A 21,766-nucleotide genomic window follows, 5' to 3' on the forward strand; every position below is an offset into this window, starting at 1 on the left:
AATCCAATTACATGTAAAAAGGATGTTTTTAACTATTAAAAACGGTTTGTTTTAAATTTGATCTCTCCTTCCTTCCCTCCCTTCCTCACCTTGAGATGATTAGCAATTAATAATACAAGTTACATGAGTGCAATTATGTAAAACATTTGCAGAGTAGTATTTTTTTTTTTTTTGTAAGAAGACTCAAATAAAAAGAAAGATAAGAAGGAAAGAAGGAAAAGAGGAAGGAAGGAAGGAAGGAAGGAAGGAAGGAAGGAAGGAAGGAAGGAAGGAAAGATAAAATAGTATGCTTTATTCTATATTCATACAACATTTATTCTTTTTCTGGAGGTATATAGCATTTTCCATCATTAGTCCTTTGGAATTATCGTGGATCATTGTGTTGCTGAGAATAGTTAAGTTATCCATAGTTCTTTGTACAATATTGTTTTTACTGTATACAATGTTTTCCTGCTTATGGTCACTTTCTGTCAGGCCAGATTAGTCTTTCTAGATCTTTCTGAAGTATCACTCATCATTTTTATAGCCCAATTATATTCATTACCATCATATACCGATTTGTGCCACAGTTCCTTTTTATTGTCCTCCTTCAATTTCCCTAAATTGTCCTGCCTCAGTTTCCCTGAACTATTTTCCTTCAGTTCCTTAAATTATTCTGTCTCAGTCCTACTGGTTGCAAACCACCCCCTTCCTGACCATTAGGACTGAGATAATTAAATCTGTAGCTGGCCACTCTGACATTCCAAAAGAGTCATAAAACTACCAATGTCCTATCTCAGATACCTAATTGGCATCCTCTATCTCTAAGTTCCAGAATTCCTGGCTCTAGTTGGACACTCCTTAAGTCCTCCCAATTTGTAGGAATTTATGGTCTTATCCCCAACCTGTCAGAGGTAGATTGATTGACTGTCCCCCTCTCAGTGCTTGGACTCTACCCCCTTGACCTGGTCTATCCCGGTTGCTTAGAACCATGTATATATATTTCATGGGAAACTCAGATTCACTGCTGAATGCTTTGAGACATCAGCCCTGCGACCAAATGGTTCTTTTGGTCTCAGAAAATCTCTCCTTCTCTGAAATCCAAAAAAAATATTAAAAGCTCTCCAATCTCTATCTTGCTTCCATTTCTTCGGCATTACACCACAATTTGTTCAGGAATTCTCCAATTGATGAGCATACTCTCAACTTCCTATTCTTTTCCACCACAAAAAGAGCTGTTACAGATATTTCTGTGCATTTAGATCCTTTTCCTTTTCTGTCTTTTTGAGATTCAGACTTAGAAATGGTTTTATTGGATCACAGGGTATGCACACTTTTACAGTCCTTTGCACAAAGTTCCACAGAAATGTACTTGAGTGGGACCATTATCCTTTTCACATAGAGGCAGCTAGGTGATGTAGGAGATAGTCTACTGGGAAATCAGGAAGTCCTGAATTCAAAACTGCCCTCAAATATACTTAGTAGTTGTGTGACTCTTGGAAAGTTACTGCTTGCCTCACTTTCCTCAAGTGTAAAATGGAGATAACAATAGCACCTATCTTTCAGGGCTGTTATGAGAATAAAGTGAGATAATGTCAGTAAAACACTTGGTACAGTTCCAAGCACATAGTGGATGCTTTATAAATGCTTGTTGTCTTCCCACCTGGAGCTCCTTTTATTCTGTCATCCAAATCTCTCTCCTCCAGAGAAATCATCAGGTAATAAATCATGCTGTAAGAGTCAGAGACAGAAGGAAGAATAGTTTTAGCTCATGAATCCTTTCTCAGGCATACAGAGGCAGTTATTTCTCAAGCTCAAAATCATAGAAGAGATTTTTATCTTCCTGAGGCACATAGTCAAGCTATAACCAAGAACTTCCCAAGACTTATCAAACTGGATGCTTGTAATTTCTAATGATTCACTTTGGTATAAATGACATTGTTAGAAGGAACTTGAGAAAGGTTACACAAAAATTATCAGGTAAGAAAGTGAAGGCCATTGGAACATAGGTTTTATTTTCATTACTGTTGCCCAATGAAAGCAAGTTATACAGAAAAGGAAAACAGAATTGGAAAATGAACAACTTATAAGCAGTTATAAAAATAATGATTTGATAGAATTGTTTCAAATGGAGGAGTCTCTTGTTACATTCTCATTCTTAGGGCTAAAGGGAAAAAAAATTCTGGGGGCAGCTAAGTGGCACAGTGGATGGAGCACCAGCTCTGAAGTCAGGAGTATCTGAGTTCAAATCCGGTCTCAAATACTTAACACTTCTTAGCCATGGGACTCTGAGAAAATCATTTAACCCCAAATGCCTCAGCAAAAAAAAAAAAAATCAGCATAACGGGAGATAATAAAGACTAGTGTTCTGATCACAAACAGGCCACCACCTTTAGCCAGTGCTTGAGAACTTAAAACCTGAAACATCCCTGACACAGCAGAAATGGAAACTTAACTATATAAAAATATTAAAGCTGGTGAGCCATTTTGGGGGACGGCCACCTTGTCTGGGATTTTGTCAGACTTGAAGTCCATATTGTGGTGTTCTGTTCCCGCTATCACCCACTCTGGTTGATTAGCCTACAGGGTTTGGTGGGGCTTTCATTACTTCTGGACATACAACTTGAGATGTACGCCTAACGAACCAAATACTCCCCATCGTCACTTTGCTCAGTGCCTTGGCTGGTCACATAAGATATTTTTTAACAAACCTCATTATGATGGGTTCATAAGATCTAGGCACAAACTGTTCTTTTTTCTCTGGTCTGCTATGTAGCTTACAACAAAATCATTCACTTAGCAAGAAATTGCTATTAAATATAGGCAATCATATGATTACAGGATCATGATGTCATTGATTTAGAGCTAAAAGGGAACTTAGTGGCCATCATATTTTACAGATCAAGAAATTGAGGCAGAGATGTTGAGTAACCTAATAAATCTCTGAGATGGGATGTAAACTTTGGTCTTCCTGAATGCAAGTCCAATACCTTTTCACTGCTATGAGAAATTGCTCTGAGGAAATTATCTTTCCTTTACAATCATTCCCACAACCCTCCTAACAGCACTGATACAGATCTTAGTGTACAAGACAGCAGTGATCTATAGAAGCCCAGGAAAGAGCTTGTGGTGGTGTTCAGACACTGAATTTATTTAATATACCTTTCCATTTTCCTCTTGATGTCCCATCTGATACATATATTTTTATCTACTCAATAAAGAGGTATAAAGAAGGACCAGCAGAAATGGCATAAAATGGATATGTAGGAAGAGAGAAAAGTCATAGATTTTAGAGGACTTTGAACAGGAAGAAGAAAGAGAACTAAGCTGGATTTAGAGGTGTGAGAGAACCACCCAATAGGACCAATATTTCTCAGATTCTGAAGAAAAAAAATCACAGTCCCTGTTTCAGAGGCTTCCCTCTCTGCAAAATACAAATAGCTTGCACCCATTTCTGCATTTCCCCTCCACTTCCTGACTGGACATGCTCTTTCTCTGAGGACAGAATCTTTGTGACTGAGAGTGAAACATAGAAACTCCCCTCATTTTTGTCTCCGTTTCTGGGCCTGAGGATGACTAGCAATGAGTGCAGACTTTGATTTGGTTACACATGTGTGTGCATATATGGTAAACACATGCAAGGTCCTCCTTATAAAATATGATTCTCTGCTCTGACCTGTTCCCAGAGCAATAATAATTATGTATCCAGAAAAACATATAATGCTGTCTTTATGTTCCTAAAGTGCAAATCACAAAAGCAATTACTGTTGATTAGTCACAGTTCCTCAATAGTAATTACTAATGGATATTAAAAGTGTCAAGGAAGTAGCAGGAGCAGCTAGGAAAGAAACTGTCTTGTATTCTGAGGGAGAAAGTGACAAGAAAGTGGGACTGGTAGGACTAGAGATCAGAGATCAGCTCACAATAATTAGACTTAAGGAGTGAGGATCTCTGAACCTGTGTGTTTTCACTGGATTGGATTTGGGAACCTCTGAGTGCTCCCATGCCCATTGTACATCTCCATTGTATCTTTAGTGTAATATTCTCTTCTCCAAAATGTAATATTCTCTGGGAGCAGGTTTCTTGGGGGGCTTCTGGAGGCAGCCTTAGTTTCAGTTCAGTAATCACTCCAAATGCAGCCAGGTGTTAAAGTCCAAATCTTTTATTGTCCCCTTCAAAGTCTTATCTCCTTCACTTGGGGCTTGGCTAGTTTTCTGGAGGCCTTCTGGATCTTGCTTTCAGTGTTCTCCACACGACTGCCTGCCCCCACTTCTCTGTCTTCCTTAGTTCTCCTTGACTGAATCCTGGCTGAGGCTCTGAGAGTTCTAGTGTGCTTGTCCTTTTTTGGCCTTGAGAACTTCTCACTTATATGCTGTACACTGAGTATACACCAATCATTATAAAACTAGGAAACCATTATTTGTTGTAGGATTAAATCAATGCTAAACTAGATTTAACCATTGTCTCCTCAATTCCACTTAGTACTTTGTTTCAAGTTCTGACCCATAGCATCTCCTTGTAGGATTAAATCAATCATACTAAACCAGGCTAAATTAGATAACTATTGTTTCTATCAATTCCACTGACTTAGCACCTTGTTTCAAGTTCTAGCCCATAACTTTAGAGAGGATTTTCTTCCTATTTTGTGTTATCCAAGTGCTTACAGTGTTCTCAGATTCACTCTAGGGTCTGAGACCCTCTTGGTTACCCTCAACCTGGTTTAGCCTGTCTGCTGAAACATCTCAACTACTCAGGGCTGATGAAGTCACAATCATTAGTGATAAGGCCATGATACTAGAGATGGGCTCAACACTTCCATAGTGTTCTCAACAGACCATCATCAATCAATGCTGAAGCCATTGACTGTTTACATGACATTAGACTACTTTCCTGTGGTAAAGCACTTGTGGTGCCCTCATCACTTCTGGACCCACAACTTGGGATGTGTATCCAAGGAACCAAAATACCTCCCATCTTCACTCTGCTCAGTACCTTAGCTGGTTACATATGATATTCTCTAACAAACCTCATTATGAAGGGTTCATGAGTTCTAGGCAGAAATTGTTCCTTTTTATCTGGTTCTGCTATGTAGCTTATAACAAAAATCACCCACTTAGAGAGAAATTGCTATTAAATGTAAGCAGTCATATGATTACAGGATCATAGTGTCATTGATTTAAAGTGAAAAGGGGAATTTAGTGGCCATCATATTTTACAGATCAGGTGAGATTTACAAGGTGGGGGGGCCAATGCTCATACAAAAGCTGACTGAAATTTTCTATTACCTGGCAAAATTTTTTATTTCCTTCTCAGGTTATTTATACCTTATGTCTAAATCCAATTTTTCTTGTGCAACAAAATAACTATATGGATATGTAAATGTATATTGCATTTAACATATACTTTAACATATATAACATGTATGGGTCTACCTGCCATCTAGAGGAAGGGAAGGAGGGGAAAAGTTGGAACAGAAGGTTTTGCAAGGGTCAATGCTGAAAAATTACCCATGCATATGTCTTGTAAATAAAAACTATAATAAAAAAGTAGATTACCTGGCAAAAGGAGGTTATGCCCCAGGATTCAAGGATGCTAGCATTATCCATCTCTATAAATATAAAAGTGACAATCACAAGGAGGATCTCTCTCTCTCTCTCTCTCTCTCTCTCTCTCTCTCTCTCTCTCAATCATTGCTAGCAAGATTCTTGCCAAAGTCCTCCTTTAAAGACTGAAGCTCCACCTGGGAAAAGGTCATCTACCTGGGACCCAGGATGACTTCTAAAAGGGTCAGGGAATAGCCCATATGGTGTTGCTGCTCGATAACTCCAGAAGAAATGCCAGGAGTGAGAACAGAAATCTGTATACACCATTCGGAGATTTATCCAAGGGCATTAATATTTTCAGTCACAAGGGCTCATGGAAAATTATGTCAAAATTGAAGCACCCAGAGAAGTTCATCAGTATTGTTCCTCAGTATGGCATGCTTGTCGTTCTGGGCAATGGACAATGCTCTTTAGCTTTCCCAGTCACCAGTGGAGTCAAACAAAGCTGTGTGCTTGCTTCAGGCTTTTCAGGCTGATGTTTTCAAACCCCTCCAAGGAGGACAAACATAGCAGCAAAGTCAGCTACCACACTGACGGTAAATTCTTTTACTTGAAAGGGTTACAAGTCAAAACTAAAGGGAGTATTGGTGCCTGATTTTTTGTTTGCAGATGATTGTGTCCTCAGTAAAGCCTCTGAAGTTGAGATGCAACAAAAAATGGATCAATTCTCTGCTGCTCCTGCTGATTTTGGCCCAACAATTAACACCAAGAAAACCCAGGTCTTCCATCAGCCAGCGCCACACCAGTCATCTGTGGAACCTTGGTTACAGCAAGTGGAGAAGTTCTGAATGTTGTGGATGAGTTCACTTATGTTGGCATTATACTTTCCAGGAAGGTCACATTGATAATGAAGTTGATGCATGGACTGCCAGAGATATTTTGTGAGGCTACAAAGGAAAGTGGGGGAGAGGAGAAGTATTAGAGTGACTACCCAACAGAAAGCTTACAGAGCCCTTGTCCTGACCTCATGGTTGTATGCCTGGGAAACCTGGACAGTCCACCAGCACCATGCTGGGAAACTGAATTGTTTCCATATACATTTTTTTGAAAGATTTTGAAGATTTCCTGGCAAGATAAAGTACCAAACACTAAGGTCCTTTCTTGAACTAAATTGTCACACACTCAAACTCTATTGCAGAGAACAGAAGTCCAATGGGCTGACCACATTGTTTAGATGCCAAATATGCGCTTCTCAGAAAGACTCACACGGGGCAAGTTGTCTGGCCACAAGGTGGTCAGAAAAAGCAATAGAAAAACATCCTCAAGGTCTCTCTGAAGAACTTTAGAATTGATTGTATGACAATGGAGACACTGGCACAGGACTGCCCAGCATGGCGTACCCTTCTTAGAGAAGATGCTGTGCTCTATGAGCAAAGCAGAAGTGAATTAACTCAGCAGAAATCTGAGATAAGCAGAGTTAGAGATGCTACCCCTAATCTTCATGGTACCTATTTGTACCGGACCCATGGCAGAGCCTTCTGAGCTCATATTGGATACGTGAACTTGACTCTAACATAGTAATATTATTTTGATCCTCTTGGAAAACTAAAGACAATAACCAACTTCAAATGCATTGTCTCAGAGGAGACACTCATGACTATTCCAGTTCCCAAGCCTCATAGTTTATGGGGTGGGATGGGGGAAAGGTTCTACACTCTTCAGAAGGGGTTTACTAACTTTTGCCCACTCCTCTCACAAGTACAAGGACTGAGATCCTTGTCTTGACTTTTCAAGGGCCCCTGTCTTTTCTAACTATTCTCTTGGGTCAAGGGAGAGTTCTTCCTGGAATCCCATCTGGCTTTGTTTTCCTGGCACTCCTGTCTTCAGGCTCTCCAGATTCTCCTTAAAACAGTATCTGCAGTTAGAAATACCTGTGGTTATTTTTAAACATGCTGTACAGTATATCTCTGAGAAGAGATTAATCTCTTCTTCCAAGTTTACTATGTCTCCAACACAACATTTGTGATGCTATTACTTATTGTTTACTTATTCTTCCAGAGTCCTTTCTGACCTAAGACTTGGCTGTCTCCATATATGGAGGAAATGGCCAGGATATTTTGTTGCTCTTTCTTGGAGTGATGAGTTTTGAAATTTCCCAGGATATCACAAATAATAATAATAATAAAATAAAAAAACAAAAACAAATCTTCTGCTAGGGTCCTTTAGTCTTTCAATGCTTTGTAGATGTTCTCATTTTCTCTCCCCTTTCTCATTGTGGTTCTCAAAATCCTGACTTGTGTTTGTATTTGTTCAGATTATCCCCATGTGGAGTTTCAGAAGAATATTGATGGATTCAGTTTCCATTGAAAACATCATGGAATCCCATATCTGAGATGTGAAAATTTGTGCCATTCTAAGTCCCAAATATATTGTAACAGGAGACGCATCCTGAGACTGGATAATTTGGGTGTCCATTCACCAGTCAGTTCCAGTTCCCCCTCTTTAAACAAATGGGATTCAAAGTCCTCTGGGAGCAGGGGGAGTGGGTGTGTGATTTCATCATCTGAAACTACTTCCTGCTGAGAATGGGCATAGATTTAAGTCACTTGCAGAATCCCATTTTTTTATGGAGGGAGTGACAAATTATAAATCCATCTGGTCCTGGTGCTTTTTTTCTTAGGAATTTATTTGTCTTATTCAATTTATTTTTTCTAATATACCTCTATTTAGACATTGTATTTCTTCTCCTACTAATCTTGGTAATTTACAGTTTTGTAAATATTCTTCCATTTCACTTAAATTGTTAAATTTACTGGCATAAAATGAGGCAAAAGAATTCCTTATGATGGCTTTAGTGATCATCATAGTGATCTATGCACCCTTTTCATTTTTGATTCTAGTGATTTGGTTTTCTTGTCTATATTTTTTAAATCAAATTAAACAATGATTTATCTATTTTATTATTTTTGTATAATTACACTTTGTGAAGTTCCCTCCATCTTATTGTTACTCACTATTGTCCTTCTCAGCCTTTCTTTTTACCCTGTCTCTGTTACCTTATCTCTCCACCTTGCTCCTCTAAGAGCTCCTCCCTTATCTTCTCCCCCACCCTATCTAAAAGTCCTGCTGCTATCCTTTCCCCGGTTTTCCACCTCTCTAGAACCTCAGAACATACTTTTAGATTTGGAGGTTGTTTTCCTTTTCAACCCCGAGGAGAGCACAGTTCCAACATTTCCAATATCCCCCACCTGCAGGCTCTGTGTCAGTTATTTCTTTCACACCCAACTTTATAAGGTGATTACTTTGTTTTACCCTTTTCTAGCCAGTTTTGTTTTTTAGAATCACTCCATGATACATACACAACTCAGCCCTCATCTTTCTTTCAAACTTCTCAGTAATAATGATAGCTTGAGGAATTCTGACAGCATATCCACGTATAAGCAAACTTAGTGTGTTTGGAGTCAATCTCTTCTTCCAAGTTTACCGTGTCCCCAACATAACATTTGTGGTGCTATTACTTATTATCTACTTATTCTTCCAGGCTCCCTTCTGACCTAAGACTTGGTTGTCTCCATACCTGGAGGAAATGGCCAGGATATTTTGTTGCTCTTTCTTGGGGTGATGAGTTTTGAAATTTCCCAGGATATCAATGATACTAATAATAATAAAATAAAAATAAAAAATAGAAACAAAAACAAACCTTCTGCTAGAGTCCTTCAGTCTTTCAGTGCTCTGTAGATGTTCTCATTTTCTCTCCCTTTCTCATTGTAGTTCTCAAAATCCTGCCTTGTGTTTGTATTTGTTTGGATTATCCCCATGTGGAGTTTCAGAAAGGGTTTATGGATTCAGTCCTCTTTAAGCCAACTGGAAACCTATAATTAGGGCCAGACTGAGAGAACTTCAGGGTCCTTTTTGAATAAAGTCTAGTTTTTCTGACAAGACAGGCATTAGTCTGGGCTGGATTTGGAATCTAAAACCGCCTCTGGGATCAGAACCCCAACAGTTTCCTTGTTTGAATGTATTCCTTTTAATACCCAAGGTTGGGTCTTGTCTTCTTCTCCCCTGGAACAACCTTTGACAACTGGAAAGCCCCCCACTTTGGACCTTCTTCATTTCTGGGATGCTGGGATTCTGGGTGGGCCCGTTCAGAATCTTGGGGAGAGGACTCTAGAAGTCTGACCCTAACAGGAAACTTTCAGTGTTCCTATTCCCTTGTGGACATTTTTTTCCTTGAAACAAATTTAGAAGCTTTGAAAAATGGGGTTGCCATTTTGACCTTTGTTATTTTATCATACAGATAGATTTGTTTGGAAACTTTCCAGAAGTTTTTATTGCTTAATCAGGATGTCTTTGGTCACACTTTTCCCCAGACTCCTTTGGGAGGCAGGGAGGGTGATCAGGCAATAGGCAAGGAATTTTCTGAGATTCCTTTTCAACCTGTGGGCTGTTTTGGGAAACTGCTTCCTTAAATGAGCATTAAGCTGTTGTTATCTTGTGCCTGGTTTTGAACTCTTTAATTAAAACTTCCTAAAGGTTTTTTCTATTTCAGCTCTTGCTTTTACCAGATCAAAATTTTTACTTAATTTTCTAAATCTGCAAATCACATCACACTCTCAGAATCATTTTCCTAGATTAACCATTTTTTTATATGGGTTTCCCCAAATCCCACTATAAGATTAGAAATATAATAATAATAAAATAGGGTTTTCGTTTTAAACCATGAAGAAAAATTGCCAAGTGAAACGACATCAATGCAGTTCTGAATTGTCTTCCATAATAAAATCTTCATCATTCACAAAATTTCTAATGATCTCCCTGTAGAGGCTCAAACATCCCTATTGATATAATGGGACAGCAAATCTTTCTTTAAGGTAGGCCCATTCTAATTTAGATCAAGGAAAAAATCCAATCAATCTGCATTAACACTTAAAAGGTTAGAATCCCCAATGTTTCCCAAGGTCGAGTTTGCAGTTCAGGGTCTCAAATATAGGACCCACTACTTTCTCTGTAAGGGTTTATCTAACCACCCTTTCGGCTCCAGAGAGGAAGGAGGGGCCCAAAAGCTGTGAATGACAGTGGGAAAGGAGGCAGCCTGGGGGGTGGAGGAGATCTCAGAACTGAACAGCCTGGTGGGTGGTGATCCAGGAGGAATGTGGGCCCACCCAGGGGTGGAGTTTGGAAGCCTGGGGGAGGGTCCAGGGCCGGACGTTTGGGCCTCTCCAGTGGTAATTCATTTTCACGTGATGGAGGGCAGGGGTTTAGGAACGGGGAAGCAGCTCAGGGCCTGAGATCCTGCTCTTGGGCGTCTTAGGGAACAGTTCATTTTAGGAAGTCTCAAGGGGCTGGTTAAAATGAAACTCTTGGACCAGGAAAATCTCCTCCCGAGAGGCTGGCTGGAAACTGGGGCTTCTGGACTTGAGATCTCTCCCCTCCTGCAAGGCAGCTCTGTGGGTGCAGGGCCCAGGTAGGTCCATCCCACATCCTGGCATTCCCCCACCCTCCCTGCCCACCTCTTGAGGCTTTTGCTCCTTCCCCTTTGTCTTTGCGACCCGGGGAATCATCTGACCTTCAGCAGCACCAGGAAGGTGCCCTACCAGGCTCCTTCGGACAAAGCCCCCTTGAACCTCCTTTCCCCCCGTCCTCCTCCTCCCCCTCCCCCCCCCTTCCTTTCTCCATTCCTTCTTTTCCCATCTCAGTGGCCCAAACTCAAGACGTTTACCGTCCCCGGATTTATCACCGATACCATTTTCCCAATTTTAGACCTTGCCCCACAAGGACCCAAGTCCCCCTTGTTCCTGGATCCAGTTAGAAAAGTGGTGCTTCTGCCTTCAGACTTGGGCTCCAAGGAGATTCAAGGGTTCTGCCTGCCCCAAGGGACCCACTTGGGACGCGGGCCCCCAAAACTCCTGCCTGGCCTGCCTCTCTTCCCCAATTCCCCAGGTTCTTGGGCTGCTGTTGATCCACCCCGGCCATGGCTCCCTGTAAACCCCTTTAGGGTCCCAAAGCTTAGTTCTCCAAAGGGACCCAGACCCTCCCAGCTCCTAGGAAGACCCTGGGGGCACAGTCGTGCTGCTTTCCTGGATCCTTGTCCCCCAGAGGCCTTCTGCCCCTCAGTGTCTCTGATCTCCTTACCCTGAGCCTTCAGGAATTTCTCTCTCCCAGATTTTCCGGGCTTCTCCTTTTTCCTCCTCCTTTCCCCTCCTCTCTTTAAGTCCTGAAACTTCCCACCTCATCCCCCCCCTCCTGCCCGGGTTAGATCTCAGGCTTTCCCAGCTCTCCCTGGTGCCTCCATCAGGCCGTCCTTCCGTCCCCAAGGTTTATCACATATTCCAAAGCTTCTACTTCATTAGCATGCCATTTGTTTCCTCCCAAATTCCGGGAGGAAGGTTAACAATCTTCCAACTTCCCGGCCCCCTTCCCCTCATCTAGAAGTTAGACTGAATAGCATTTTCTCATTAAAAATAAATAATAGGGTCCCTTGGAATTGGTCTTAGATGTTTTCCTTTTTTCTGGATCTTTTAATTTAATTTTCCATTAAGTCCTGGTCTTTTTGTTACAAATAATGAAACTGCAAATCTCTCCCCCCCCCCTTCCATATTCTATTCCAGATTTCTGGATAAATTATTCAGGCTGCAAGTCCAGTTCCTTTGTTTTTTGAAATTTAATGTAACCAAACCCATGGTCTTTTAGAGTTGAAGCTGCTGGTTTTGTAAAATCCTATTTCTGCAGTGTCGAAGTCTGTCTTATTTTCTCAGCTCCTCCTTGTGGTTACGTTCTGAATTCTGTCCAGGGACTCAACTTGAGCAACATTTCTCACGTAGTGAGTCACACACAGAGTTCCTCAACTGCTGTTCTGGAAATGTTTTTGCTCCCTAAAAAACTGCACTTTCCAAGCAAGTTTTTAGTTGTCATTGTCCACAGCTGTAGCCAGCACTGCTAGCCCTGATCTGGATCCTTCAGTCTTGCCTTACTTAGTTTTCATGAGGTGAAAATTCTTGAGGAAATTTGTTTTACAGTCCTGCCCCTATATAACTTTGTAAATTGCTTATCACCTTAAGGGGATCTTATGGGCCAGAACTCTGAACTTGGAACAATGATTCTTACAAGGTACTAACAAAGTGGAATTGATGAGACAATGATTATCTACTTTAGCATGGTGCTTAATAGTTCTCTACTTTAGTATGATTGATTTAATCTTATAAGAAATAATGGTTTCCTAGTGATATAATGGTTGGTTTATACTCAGTGTAGAGCATATAAGCTGGCAGCTAAATTCGTTTTAGAGCTAGAGAAGACAAGTGGACTGTAGGCTGAAGCACAAGCCTTTGGACTCAGATTTATTCATCCCATCTCACACCATTCTGTTGGCAGGCTCTCCTTCTGCATTTCTACACGGAGACCAAGGCTGGTCTGAAAGACTCTCCAGAAAGCTGCCCAGCCCCAGGAAGGAGATAACAAAGAATCTGGACTTGGCTGTTCTCCTGGTGATTACTGAACTGAAAAGAAGGCTGCCCCAAAGAGCTTCAGAAAACTGAACTGAGAGCATTACAGGTGAGAGGAAGTGAAAAGGTGAGGGAGAGAATTTGGAATTGAATAAAATTGTTTAAAGTGTTAAAAATTGTCTTTACATGTAATAGGGAAATAGAATACTATTTGATATTTTTAAAATGAAGTCACTCATCCTCTATCCCCTCTGTTCCAAATGTCTTTTAGACATATCGAACTATTTCTCTAATTTGAGATGTCTTACAATTACCCTGTAAGATTGAATTCCTTTTCTTTCTCTTTTCCTTTTTCCTGATAAGTGCCCCACGACCCTCTCAGTCCCTCAGGCTCACAACCAAGATGTCCTCCATGAACCCTGTTTTTTATCCTCACTTACATCATGTCAACCCTTCAACATCTCTGCAATCCATCTTCTCTACACTGATGTTTTCACTGTTGTATTGTCTCCCATTGGAAAACCAATCAAACTCGGAGAATGATTGTATTTTTTTTATTATTATTATAGCAATACAATCAATCCTCAAGTTTGATTGGTTTTCCAATGGAAGACAGTATGAAAGTTCTTAGATTGTTTCAAATCTTGAGGGTTGTGACTACCTGCTCTCCAAAGTACAGAGTTCTGTGATAAGAACAATTTTCTGTAGTTTTTCAGTCAATTCACTTACAGTACAGCACAAGAATATACATTATCAGAATATTTGATATTTTACTTTGCATATGTGAGTCCTTCTTCCTAAGCCAGAAAAGGCAGCTCTGAGAAATCTAAATTATTAGTATATTCATTATGAATATAATATAAAATATTCATGACAAATATAAGGAAATCAAATAACATGAAAATCATAATGGTTTCACTGTGGAAAGGCTTCTAGAAAATTTTCATTTTTCTAAATCCAAGAAGTTTCTGTTGATGGTGATGTTTTGTTTTTGTTTTTTTTTTAATCTTTTATTTATTTATTTTGTTTTAGCTTTTTATCGACAGAACATAAGCATGGATAATTTTTCTTTTTTCTTTTTTTTTTTTTATACATGACCAAACTGTTATTTTGCTGTACAAAAAGAATCAAACTCTGAATTATTGTACAATTAGCTTGTGAAGGAAATCAAAAATGCAGGTGTGCATAAATATAGGGATTGGGAATTCAATGTAATGGTTTTTAGTCATCTCCCAGAGTTCTTTCTCTGGGCGTAGCTGGTTCAGTTCATTACTGCTCCATTGGAAATGATTTGATTGATCTCCTTGCTGAGGATGGCCAGGTCCATCTGAATTAGTCATCATATAGTGTTGTTGTTGAAGTATATAATGATCTCTTGGTCCTGCTTGTTTCACTCAGCATCAGTTCGTCTAAGTCTCTCCAGGCCTTTCTGCAATCATCCTGTTGGTCATTTCTTACAGAGCAATAATATTCCATAATATTCATATACCACAATTTATTCAGCCATTCTCCAACTGATGGGCATCCACTCAGTTTGCATGGATGATTTTTCAACATTGACACTTGCAATCACTTCTGTTCCAACTTTTACCATTCTTCCCTCCACCCTCTCCCCTAGATGGCAGGCAGTCTCATACATGTTAAACATGTTAAAGTATATCTTAAATACAATATATGTGTACATATTTGTACAGTTCTCTTGTTACGCAAGAAAAATTGGATCTAGAAAGGTAAAAATAACCTGGGAAGAAAAACAAAACTGCAAGCAGTCCAAATTCATTTCCCAGTGTTCTTTCCCTGGGTGTAGCTGGGTCTGTTCAGATGATGTTTTATTCTTGAAGAGGACCACAGATAAAAGGGAGATGTCTTGATTTGTGTTTGAATGGGATGTAAGGGAGGCAGTGCTCTGTCAAGTCCAGTGGCAAGATAAAAGTTCTGAATCCTTCCTCCGACAAACTTCTGGTGATGGAAGCATGGAGGAGGGGGAGCTCATGGGAGATAAAGATGATCAGCCTGGTGGGTAAGTGGCCAGGTAAAATAAGAGTCCTAGGGTGGGATTTGGAAGCCTGGGAGGAATCAAAGCTGGAGAAGAGCCTTTCCATTGGTCCATTGACCATTGTGGTGATGGGCAGGGCTGGGGGAGGGAGGCAGGCCTCACTCAGAGGTTATCACCCTGGATGATTTTGGGAGTGAGGTCCCACCCTCCAGGCTTCAGGGGCTGGGCTGCTTGGGGCTCTTAAGCCTCAGAGGACATTCCTGGAATAGATTAATGGGAAGCAGGAAGGTTTGGAACTGAGATCTCTGGGCATTGTCTTGGATCTGCCATTTTCTACTTACTGCAAACCTTCCCTGCTGGGGCAGTACCCCAGGTAGGTCTGAGCCAGGGCTCCTCACAAGTCCTGCTTTCTGCTGGCTGCCCTTGCATAAGCATTCACACTTCTTATCTGCTCTGATGGCCAGTGGCCTCCCCATCTCTCAGAACAATTCACTTCCAGGTCTGGCTACTTAACGAATTCTTGGCCCCTACCTCTTTTTCAGGTTCCCAAATACTTCACAAATATCCACTGACCCTCTTCTTCAAGCTTACCATTGGGTTGTATTTTCCCAAAGGCAGACTTTCCCCATAGTAACCCAGGAATCCCACTTTCAGCCTACCCTTCTCGACCCGGGTATCCTAGCTCTGCCTCCAGCTCCTGTTTGGGAAATTGACTGTGTGCCTTCAGGCATGATTTCTTTTTTTTTTTTTTTTTTTCATTTTTATTAAAGATTTTAAATTTTCTTTTCTTTTCTTTTTTTAATTTAATAGCCTTTTATTTACAGGTTATATGTATGGGTAACTGTACAGCATTGACAATTGCCAAATCTCTTGTTCCAATTTTTCCCCCTTTCCCTCACACCCTCCCCCAGATGGCAAGATGACCAGTAGATGTTAAATATATTAAAATATAAATTAGATACACAATAAGTATACATGACCAAACCGTTATTTTGCTGTACAAATAGAATCAGACTCTGAAATATTGTACAATTAGCTTGTGAAGGAAATAAAAAATGCAGGCGGACAAAAATATAGGGATTGGGAATTCAATGTAATGGTTCATAGTCATCTCCCAGAGTTCCTTCTCTGGGCGTAGCTGGTTCAGTTCATTCCTGCTCCATTGGAAATGATTTGGTTGATCTCATTGCTGAGGATGGCCAGGTCCATCAGAATTAGTCATCATATAGTGTTGTTGAAGTATATAATGATCTCTTGGTCCTGCTTGTTTCACTCAGCATCAGTTCGTGTAAGTCTCTCCAGGCCTTTCTGCAATCATCCTGTTGGTCATTTCTTAGAGAACTATACTATTCCATAATATTCATATACCACAATTTATTCAGCCATTCTCCAATTGATGAGCATCCACTCAGTTTCCAGTTTCTGGCCACTACAAAGAGACCTGCCACAAACATTTGTGCACATCCAGGTCCCTTTCCCTTCTTTATGGTCTCTTTGGGATATAGGCCCAGTAGTAACACTGCTGGATCAAAGGGTATGTACAATTTGATAACTTTTTGAGCATAGTTACAAATTGCTCTCCAGAATGGTTGGATATATTCACACAGGCATGATTTCTTATGAGGTTCCACAGGCTCTGCCTTTCTGCCCCCAGGAACCCTCCTTGGTTGCAGGAACTGAAGCTGTTTCCTGGGCCAACTTCTCTGGACCCGCACATCTTGGGCTCCTTCCCAGACATGTGGCTCACTGTTGGCACATTCCCTTTCAGGATTCTAAGCTTACAATCTACCTAAGAGTCTTAGAAACTTTCTCCCATCTTCTGCTTAGATTTCAGGACTCGGCCATCCTGTTTTTCCTGATTCAACTACTCACCTAAATCACTTCTGGACACTTAAATTTCTTCTTTACCCAGGCTTCCCTGTTACCTTCCTCTTCCCTCACCATAGGTTCTGGGAGCTGAATCCCAGACTAGATTGTCTCTCAGCCTTAGGTTTTTTATGGTTTTTCCCTGGGGGTTCCATCTCAGAGATCTTACCTCCTTAGTGGATCCCTCAGTCAGTTTATTTTCTAGATAATGTCTCTTGGGGAGAAGGGATGATGGGAGCACCAAGTATCACTGGCAGGGAAATTTCTGACTCGGGGGACATTGAGGTTCTACACACTCATCTCATCTGGGGCCTCAAACCCCTCCTGTCTTTTGGGTCTATAGGAAGGTAGGGGAGAGGAAGGGAGTCAGAACAGTAGGAGTAAGTGAAGGTGAGATCATCTTCAAGTTTTTACCATCCCACCCCAGTCATCTTATTCCCTATCCCTTCTATCTTGTAAACTCTGGACTGCCCCTATGGCCAGTAACCTTGGGGACCTTTCCCTCCCAGATTTGTTGCTTTTGACTGGGTAAAAGAGAACATTCTTGACTTCATTTATTCCCCAACTTTAATCACTCAATGGATGTTAAGGGTGAGAGCTTAGCTTAAGATCAAGGTCTCCACTGCTTCCAGGGTCATCGCCAGTCCTCCTGATCTATATCTGGGCACTGGAGCCAGAGGGCTCTGGAGGAGGAGGAGAGGCTGGTGACTTTACACCTCACCACCCTCTCCTTCCCTGAACCAATTCAATTAACTAACTTCCCAATATTAGCTGACCAGGGACCATTGGGCCTCAGTTGTTGATCTGTGTTGGTCCTTTGTTCCCTTTTTACTCAAGGAAGACAGATCTTTCCTGCAGTCCTTCTCAGTTATCTAGGGCTGGAAATTTTTATCACCATCCTTTTGTAGGTCCTGTCACTCCACTCTTACACGAAAGTTACTTCATAGGAAACTTGAGAGAGTTCAGGCAATATCCTGCCTTTTCTCTCCCATCTTGACTCCACCATTTTCGTTTTTCAACCTGACCCTCCTTTCAGCCTCTCTCCCTCTGTTGGTTGGGGTCTGTGCCCTAAGGGGAGGGCCAGAGGATTAGTAAATCCCCTGGAACCTCATCCGCTGTAATTTCCTGTATGCTTGCCCCCGTCCAGGAAAAGAAGGAAACAACATCTGTGCGGTTATAATCAACCACTTTCAACATCCTGCAGAGGACCAAGGCCTGGCCCAAGCAGGGAGCCTGGAGCCAGAGGGAATGGACCCTGAGAGCTGCAGACCCCCACCCCAGGTGAGTGTATTCTGCTCAAAGATGTGGACAATATAAGCCCAAGAGGGCATTTCCACAGATCTGGAGGATGGTCTGTAGGCCGGCCATCTCTCTTATCTGTGGATCCTTTACAGAAATGGGCAGGAAAGTAAATGCAGTAAGAACAACACTGCCCTCCACTGATTCATTGCCCCTTTGGCATCTTGAGCACTAACTCCCTTCCCCCAGTTGCTGCCCCCACATGTTTGTTTCAATTTTCCCTCAATATAGGTCACTGACATTAGGTCATTAGTGTCTATCCTGTAAGTATCATGTCTTGGTTTTAGTCCAACACCATCTCTTCACTATACACTTCTCTTCCCTTCCCCCCAACATACACACCTTTTAGCCACTCTGTTTCCTGTGGCTAAGCTCCCTCCTGTAGCCCCTGACTTTCCTGGAAACCCTTGACCTTGTTGCATAGAGCAGAACCCTGGAAGCTTCCCCTGCTCTTGTCTTTTCCCTGGCTGGTAGCTGAGCAATGCTGTTGCTCAGCTCCTGTTGCCTCAGGTCACATAGATCTTCCCAAATCTCTCTGAATCCCTCGTCTTTACCATTTTTGTGGTTATTATTATAATATTTATTTATTTTTTGCCCAAGGCAATTAGGGTTGCTTTGCCCAGGATCACACAGGTAGGAAGTACTTAAGTGTCTGGGGTAGTATTTGAATTCAGGTTCTCCTGACTTCAGGGACAGTGCTCTATCCACTGCCCCATCTAGCAGTCCCTAGTATAATTTCTACCTTAAATACAAAGTGAGAGAAGAAAAAAAATTTCAGGTAATCAGCAGAACATAAGAGCAGATTCCATAAAACAAACCTACATAATAAATGCTACCCATGGTTCAGGAGCTGTCCAGCGTTTCTTTGCTTCCTGGGAGGTTTTCTTTTATTCCATTTTATTTTCTTTATTTCCTGAGACTTCGCAGCTGCAATTAGGTACTTCTAGAATAATTCCATCATACTCGCCTCATACTTAGCCTTTCTCTCCCTTTACCATTGCTTGGGTCAAACAGGCATTTGTTTGGGAAGAGGTTTTGTTTGAATATATAGGACATGAAAAGAAGGAAAAATCAGTCCCTGCCCTCAAGAAGCTTCCATTCTCACATGGAAGACATTTTGGCAGCTGTGGCCACACCAGCTGTTTACAGTGTAGGTCGAAAGCCTTTGCATGACTGTGCCTCCAAGTGTTCTCATGCAGGATGTGACCTTTGGGTAAATCCCTTCTCTCTGCTTCAGTTTGCTTTTGTAAATTGATGACCATTGGGCCGGATCCATTAAGAAGTGTGTGATTCTGAAATTTGGAACGCATAACCTTACAAAAATGAATGTTGAAAACTATCTGTACTTGCATTTGGAAAAATAAAATATTATTGGGGGGACAAGGATAGTATTTTCATCTGGGTAAGACTTAATTTCTGGCTTTTGGAAAATAAAAAGGATCTTTTTGTCTCCTCAGTGATCATGGAAATGTTTTAGCTCTACAGCACATAATACTTGCTAGCTTCACATACACACTTCATACCATTTTCTTAACATAGCACTGCCTGCTTTCACTTCCACAAATCCTCATCTCTCTCTGATAGAACCCATAACTTTCCTGATTCCACAGGCAGCACCATTTCCTAGTAAGACATTTCTCAATTTTATTCCACCTGAAAATAATAAAATTTGTTTCTCTATATTCCACTGGTCTTTGAGGGATGTTGACTCTGACTCCTGTAAGGGCTGTCACCTTTGGACAGATCCCTCCTCCATGCTTCAGGTCCCTTCTGTACATTGAGGAGCATTGGATTAGGTCAGTTATGAAGCATGCTTCAACTCTTAAATCCTCTGGGTGTTGGTGTTTTAGGAGTTGGTGACCTTCAAAGATGTGGCTGTGGACTTCACCCCTGAGGAGTGGGATCTGTTGGACCCGGATCAGAAAGAGCTGCACAAGGAGGTCATGCTGGAGAATGCTGAGAACTTGCTCTTCCTGGGTAAGGAGCGCTTCTCTTGGAACTCTGGAACTGCCAACAACAGGAGTGTCACCATCCCCTCCCTAAGGTGTAGAGTTTCAGGCTTTTGTCAGTTCTTAGAAAGGCCCAAGGGCTGCCTCCTGTCCCTAAAAGACAGGTTCTCCTCCTGCCTGGTTCTTCTATGAGTGGTCTTTGGATTGTAGGATGGAAACCTGGCAGTTGTGTCTGCAAACCTGCTAAAAACTGGTCCTACCCCTTTTTACTGAACATGGGACAGGAGAAGAAACCGTCTTCCTCTTGGGGGGAACCATTTTGTCTTTGCAGTGTTCTTTTGAGTAAAAAAAATACATTTTTACCTCACTGCCCCTGGGGTAACTCATAAATTCCCAGCATAGCAAATGAGTCCTTGTTCTTTCTTCCTACATCCCCCATAGGCCTGTACAGATACACGGGGAGAACGGGAAGGGAAGAGCTCTTTCCATACATTTGGTGGGATCCCGGCCTTGCGCTCAGAGCTTCTTTCATGCACATTATCCCACTTGATTCCCACCAAAACCCATTATTTTGGGCTCCATCTTTAACCCCATTTTACAGGTCTGGAGGCTGAAGCAAACAGATGAAATTACTTGCCCAGAGTCACAGTGCCAGGATGTGTCTAAACCCAAATTTGAACTTGGGGCTTCCTGACTGCAGGCCCAGGGCTCCCATCTTTGTGCTTGCAGCTGCTTCTAATGTCCAGAAAATGGAAGCTGTGGGATGTGGCCTTCTCTGCTGGGAAGGAGGCAGCAAAATCAGGGATCTTCTGATTCCAGATTGCCTACATGGCCTTATTTCCCCTCTGCCCTCTTCCCCTGGCAATAAGCATCCTGAAAACCGTCTTTGAGGTGTCCTTGGAACCACCCAGTGGGCCTTGTACCCTTGCCCTGTTCCAATGAGGAGTAAATGACAAGTTTCAAGACTCACACCCACTATCTTCCCCCTGCCAGGAGTTCCAGTTCCCAGAGAAGATTTCATCTCCCATGTGGAGAGAGGAGGCCTGAGAAACTCCTGTCCTGGTGAGTGAGTTGCAAGCTGGGGTGCAAGTAACTATTCCAGAGACTTCTTCATGTGATGGGCATGAGGGTGGGAAAACTGACTTGGAATCCTTTTCAGACTCTTGTGGTAGGAAAGGTCTTGAGCATCTCTCTGAATCTTTGAACCTCAGTCTCTTCATCTGTAAAATGAGGGGATTGGATTCCATGGCAATTCAGTTCCCTTCTAATGAAAAATCAATGGTCCTAGTGGAAGTCTTTGTTGGAAATTTGGGACCATCCAACTATCCACAACCAAAGAAAGGGGGCTCAGGCTGTCTAATATGACTTTTCTTAGACCTTCCTTAAGCCAAAAAGCATTTATTTGTACTTTTTTGAAATTTATTTAAAATTTTTAAAAAATAGAAAAAGACAGAAAAGAACAAATTTTTAAAATGTTTCATGTTCAACAAAACATAAGGGAGGATTCACAATCTATAATAAGAAATTTCCACAAACCATAAATGAAAGATAATGTATTCAGAACTGTCCATTGCTTTTTGCTTTCCTGTAGTTGTTCTTTTGTTCTTTGCTGTCTGCTTTTACTTTAATCTCCTCTCCCCCCCTTTCATTCTCTGCCAGCTCCCCCACACAGGCTACAGTTAAGCACAGATT

General features: G+C 41.5%; 2 protein-coding genes across 2 annotated transcripts in view; both read left to right on the forward strand.

The window, feature by feature from the left end:
* Positions 1 to 21,766, forward strand: part of LOC116423051 (zinc finger protein 260-like) — a 168,179-nt gene that overhangs the window by 75,509 nt on the left and 70,904 nt on the right. The window lies entirely within an intron of this gene.
* LOC116422728 (vomeronasal type-1 receptor 4-like) overlaps positions 14,938 to 21,766 on the forward strand; it is a 34,936-nt gene continuing 28,107 nt past the window's right edge. Inside the window, exons 1-5 of the mRNA XM_031961821.1 lie at positions 14,938 to 14,984; positions 16,615 to 16,708; positions 17,170 to 17,173; positions 17,974 to 18,107; positions 19,976 to 20,102. Coding sequence (XP_031817681.1) covers positions 14,938 to 14,984; positions 16,615 to 16,708; positions 17,170 to 17,173; positions 17,974 to 18,107; positions 19,976 to 20,102 — 406 coding nt within the window. The remainder of the gene's footprint in view (positions 14,985 to 16,614; positions 16,709 to 17,169; positions 17,174 to 17,973; positions 18,108 to 19,975; positions 20,103 to 21,766) is intronic.

The sequence above is a fragment of the Sarcophilus harrisii genome, chromosome 3, assembly GCF_902635505.1.
Source record: "Sarcophilus harrisii chromosome 3, mSarHar1.11, whole genome shotgun sequence".
Lineage (NCBI taxonomy): Eukaryota > Metazoa > Chordata > Mammalia > Dasyuromorphia > Dasyuridae > Sarcophilus > Sarcophilus harrisii.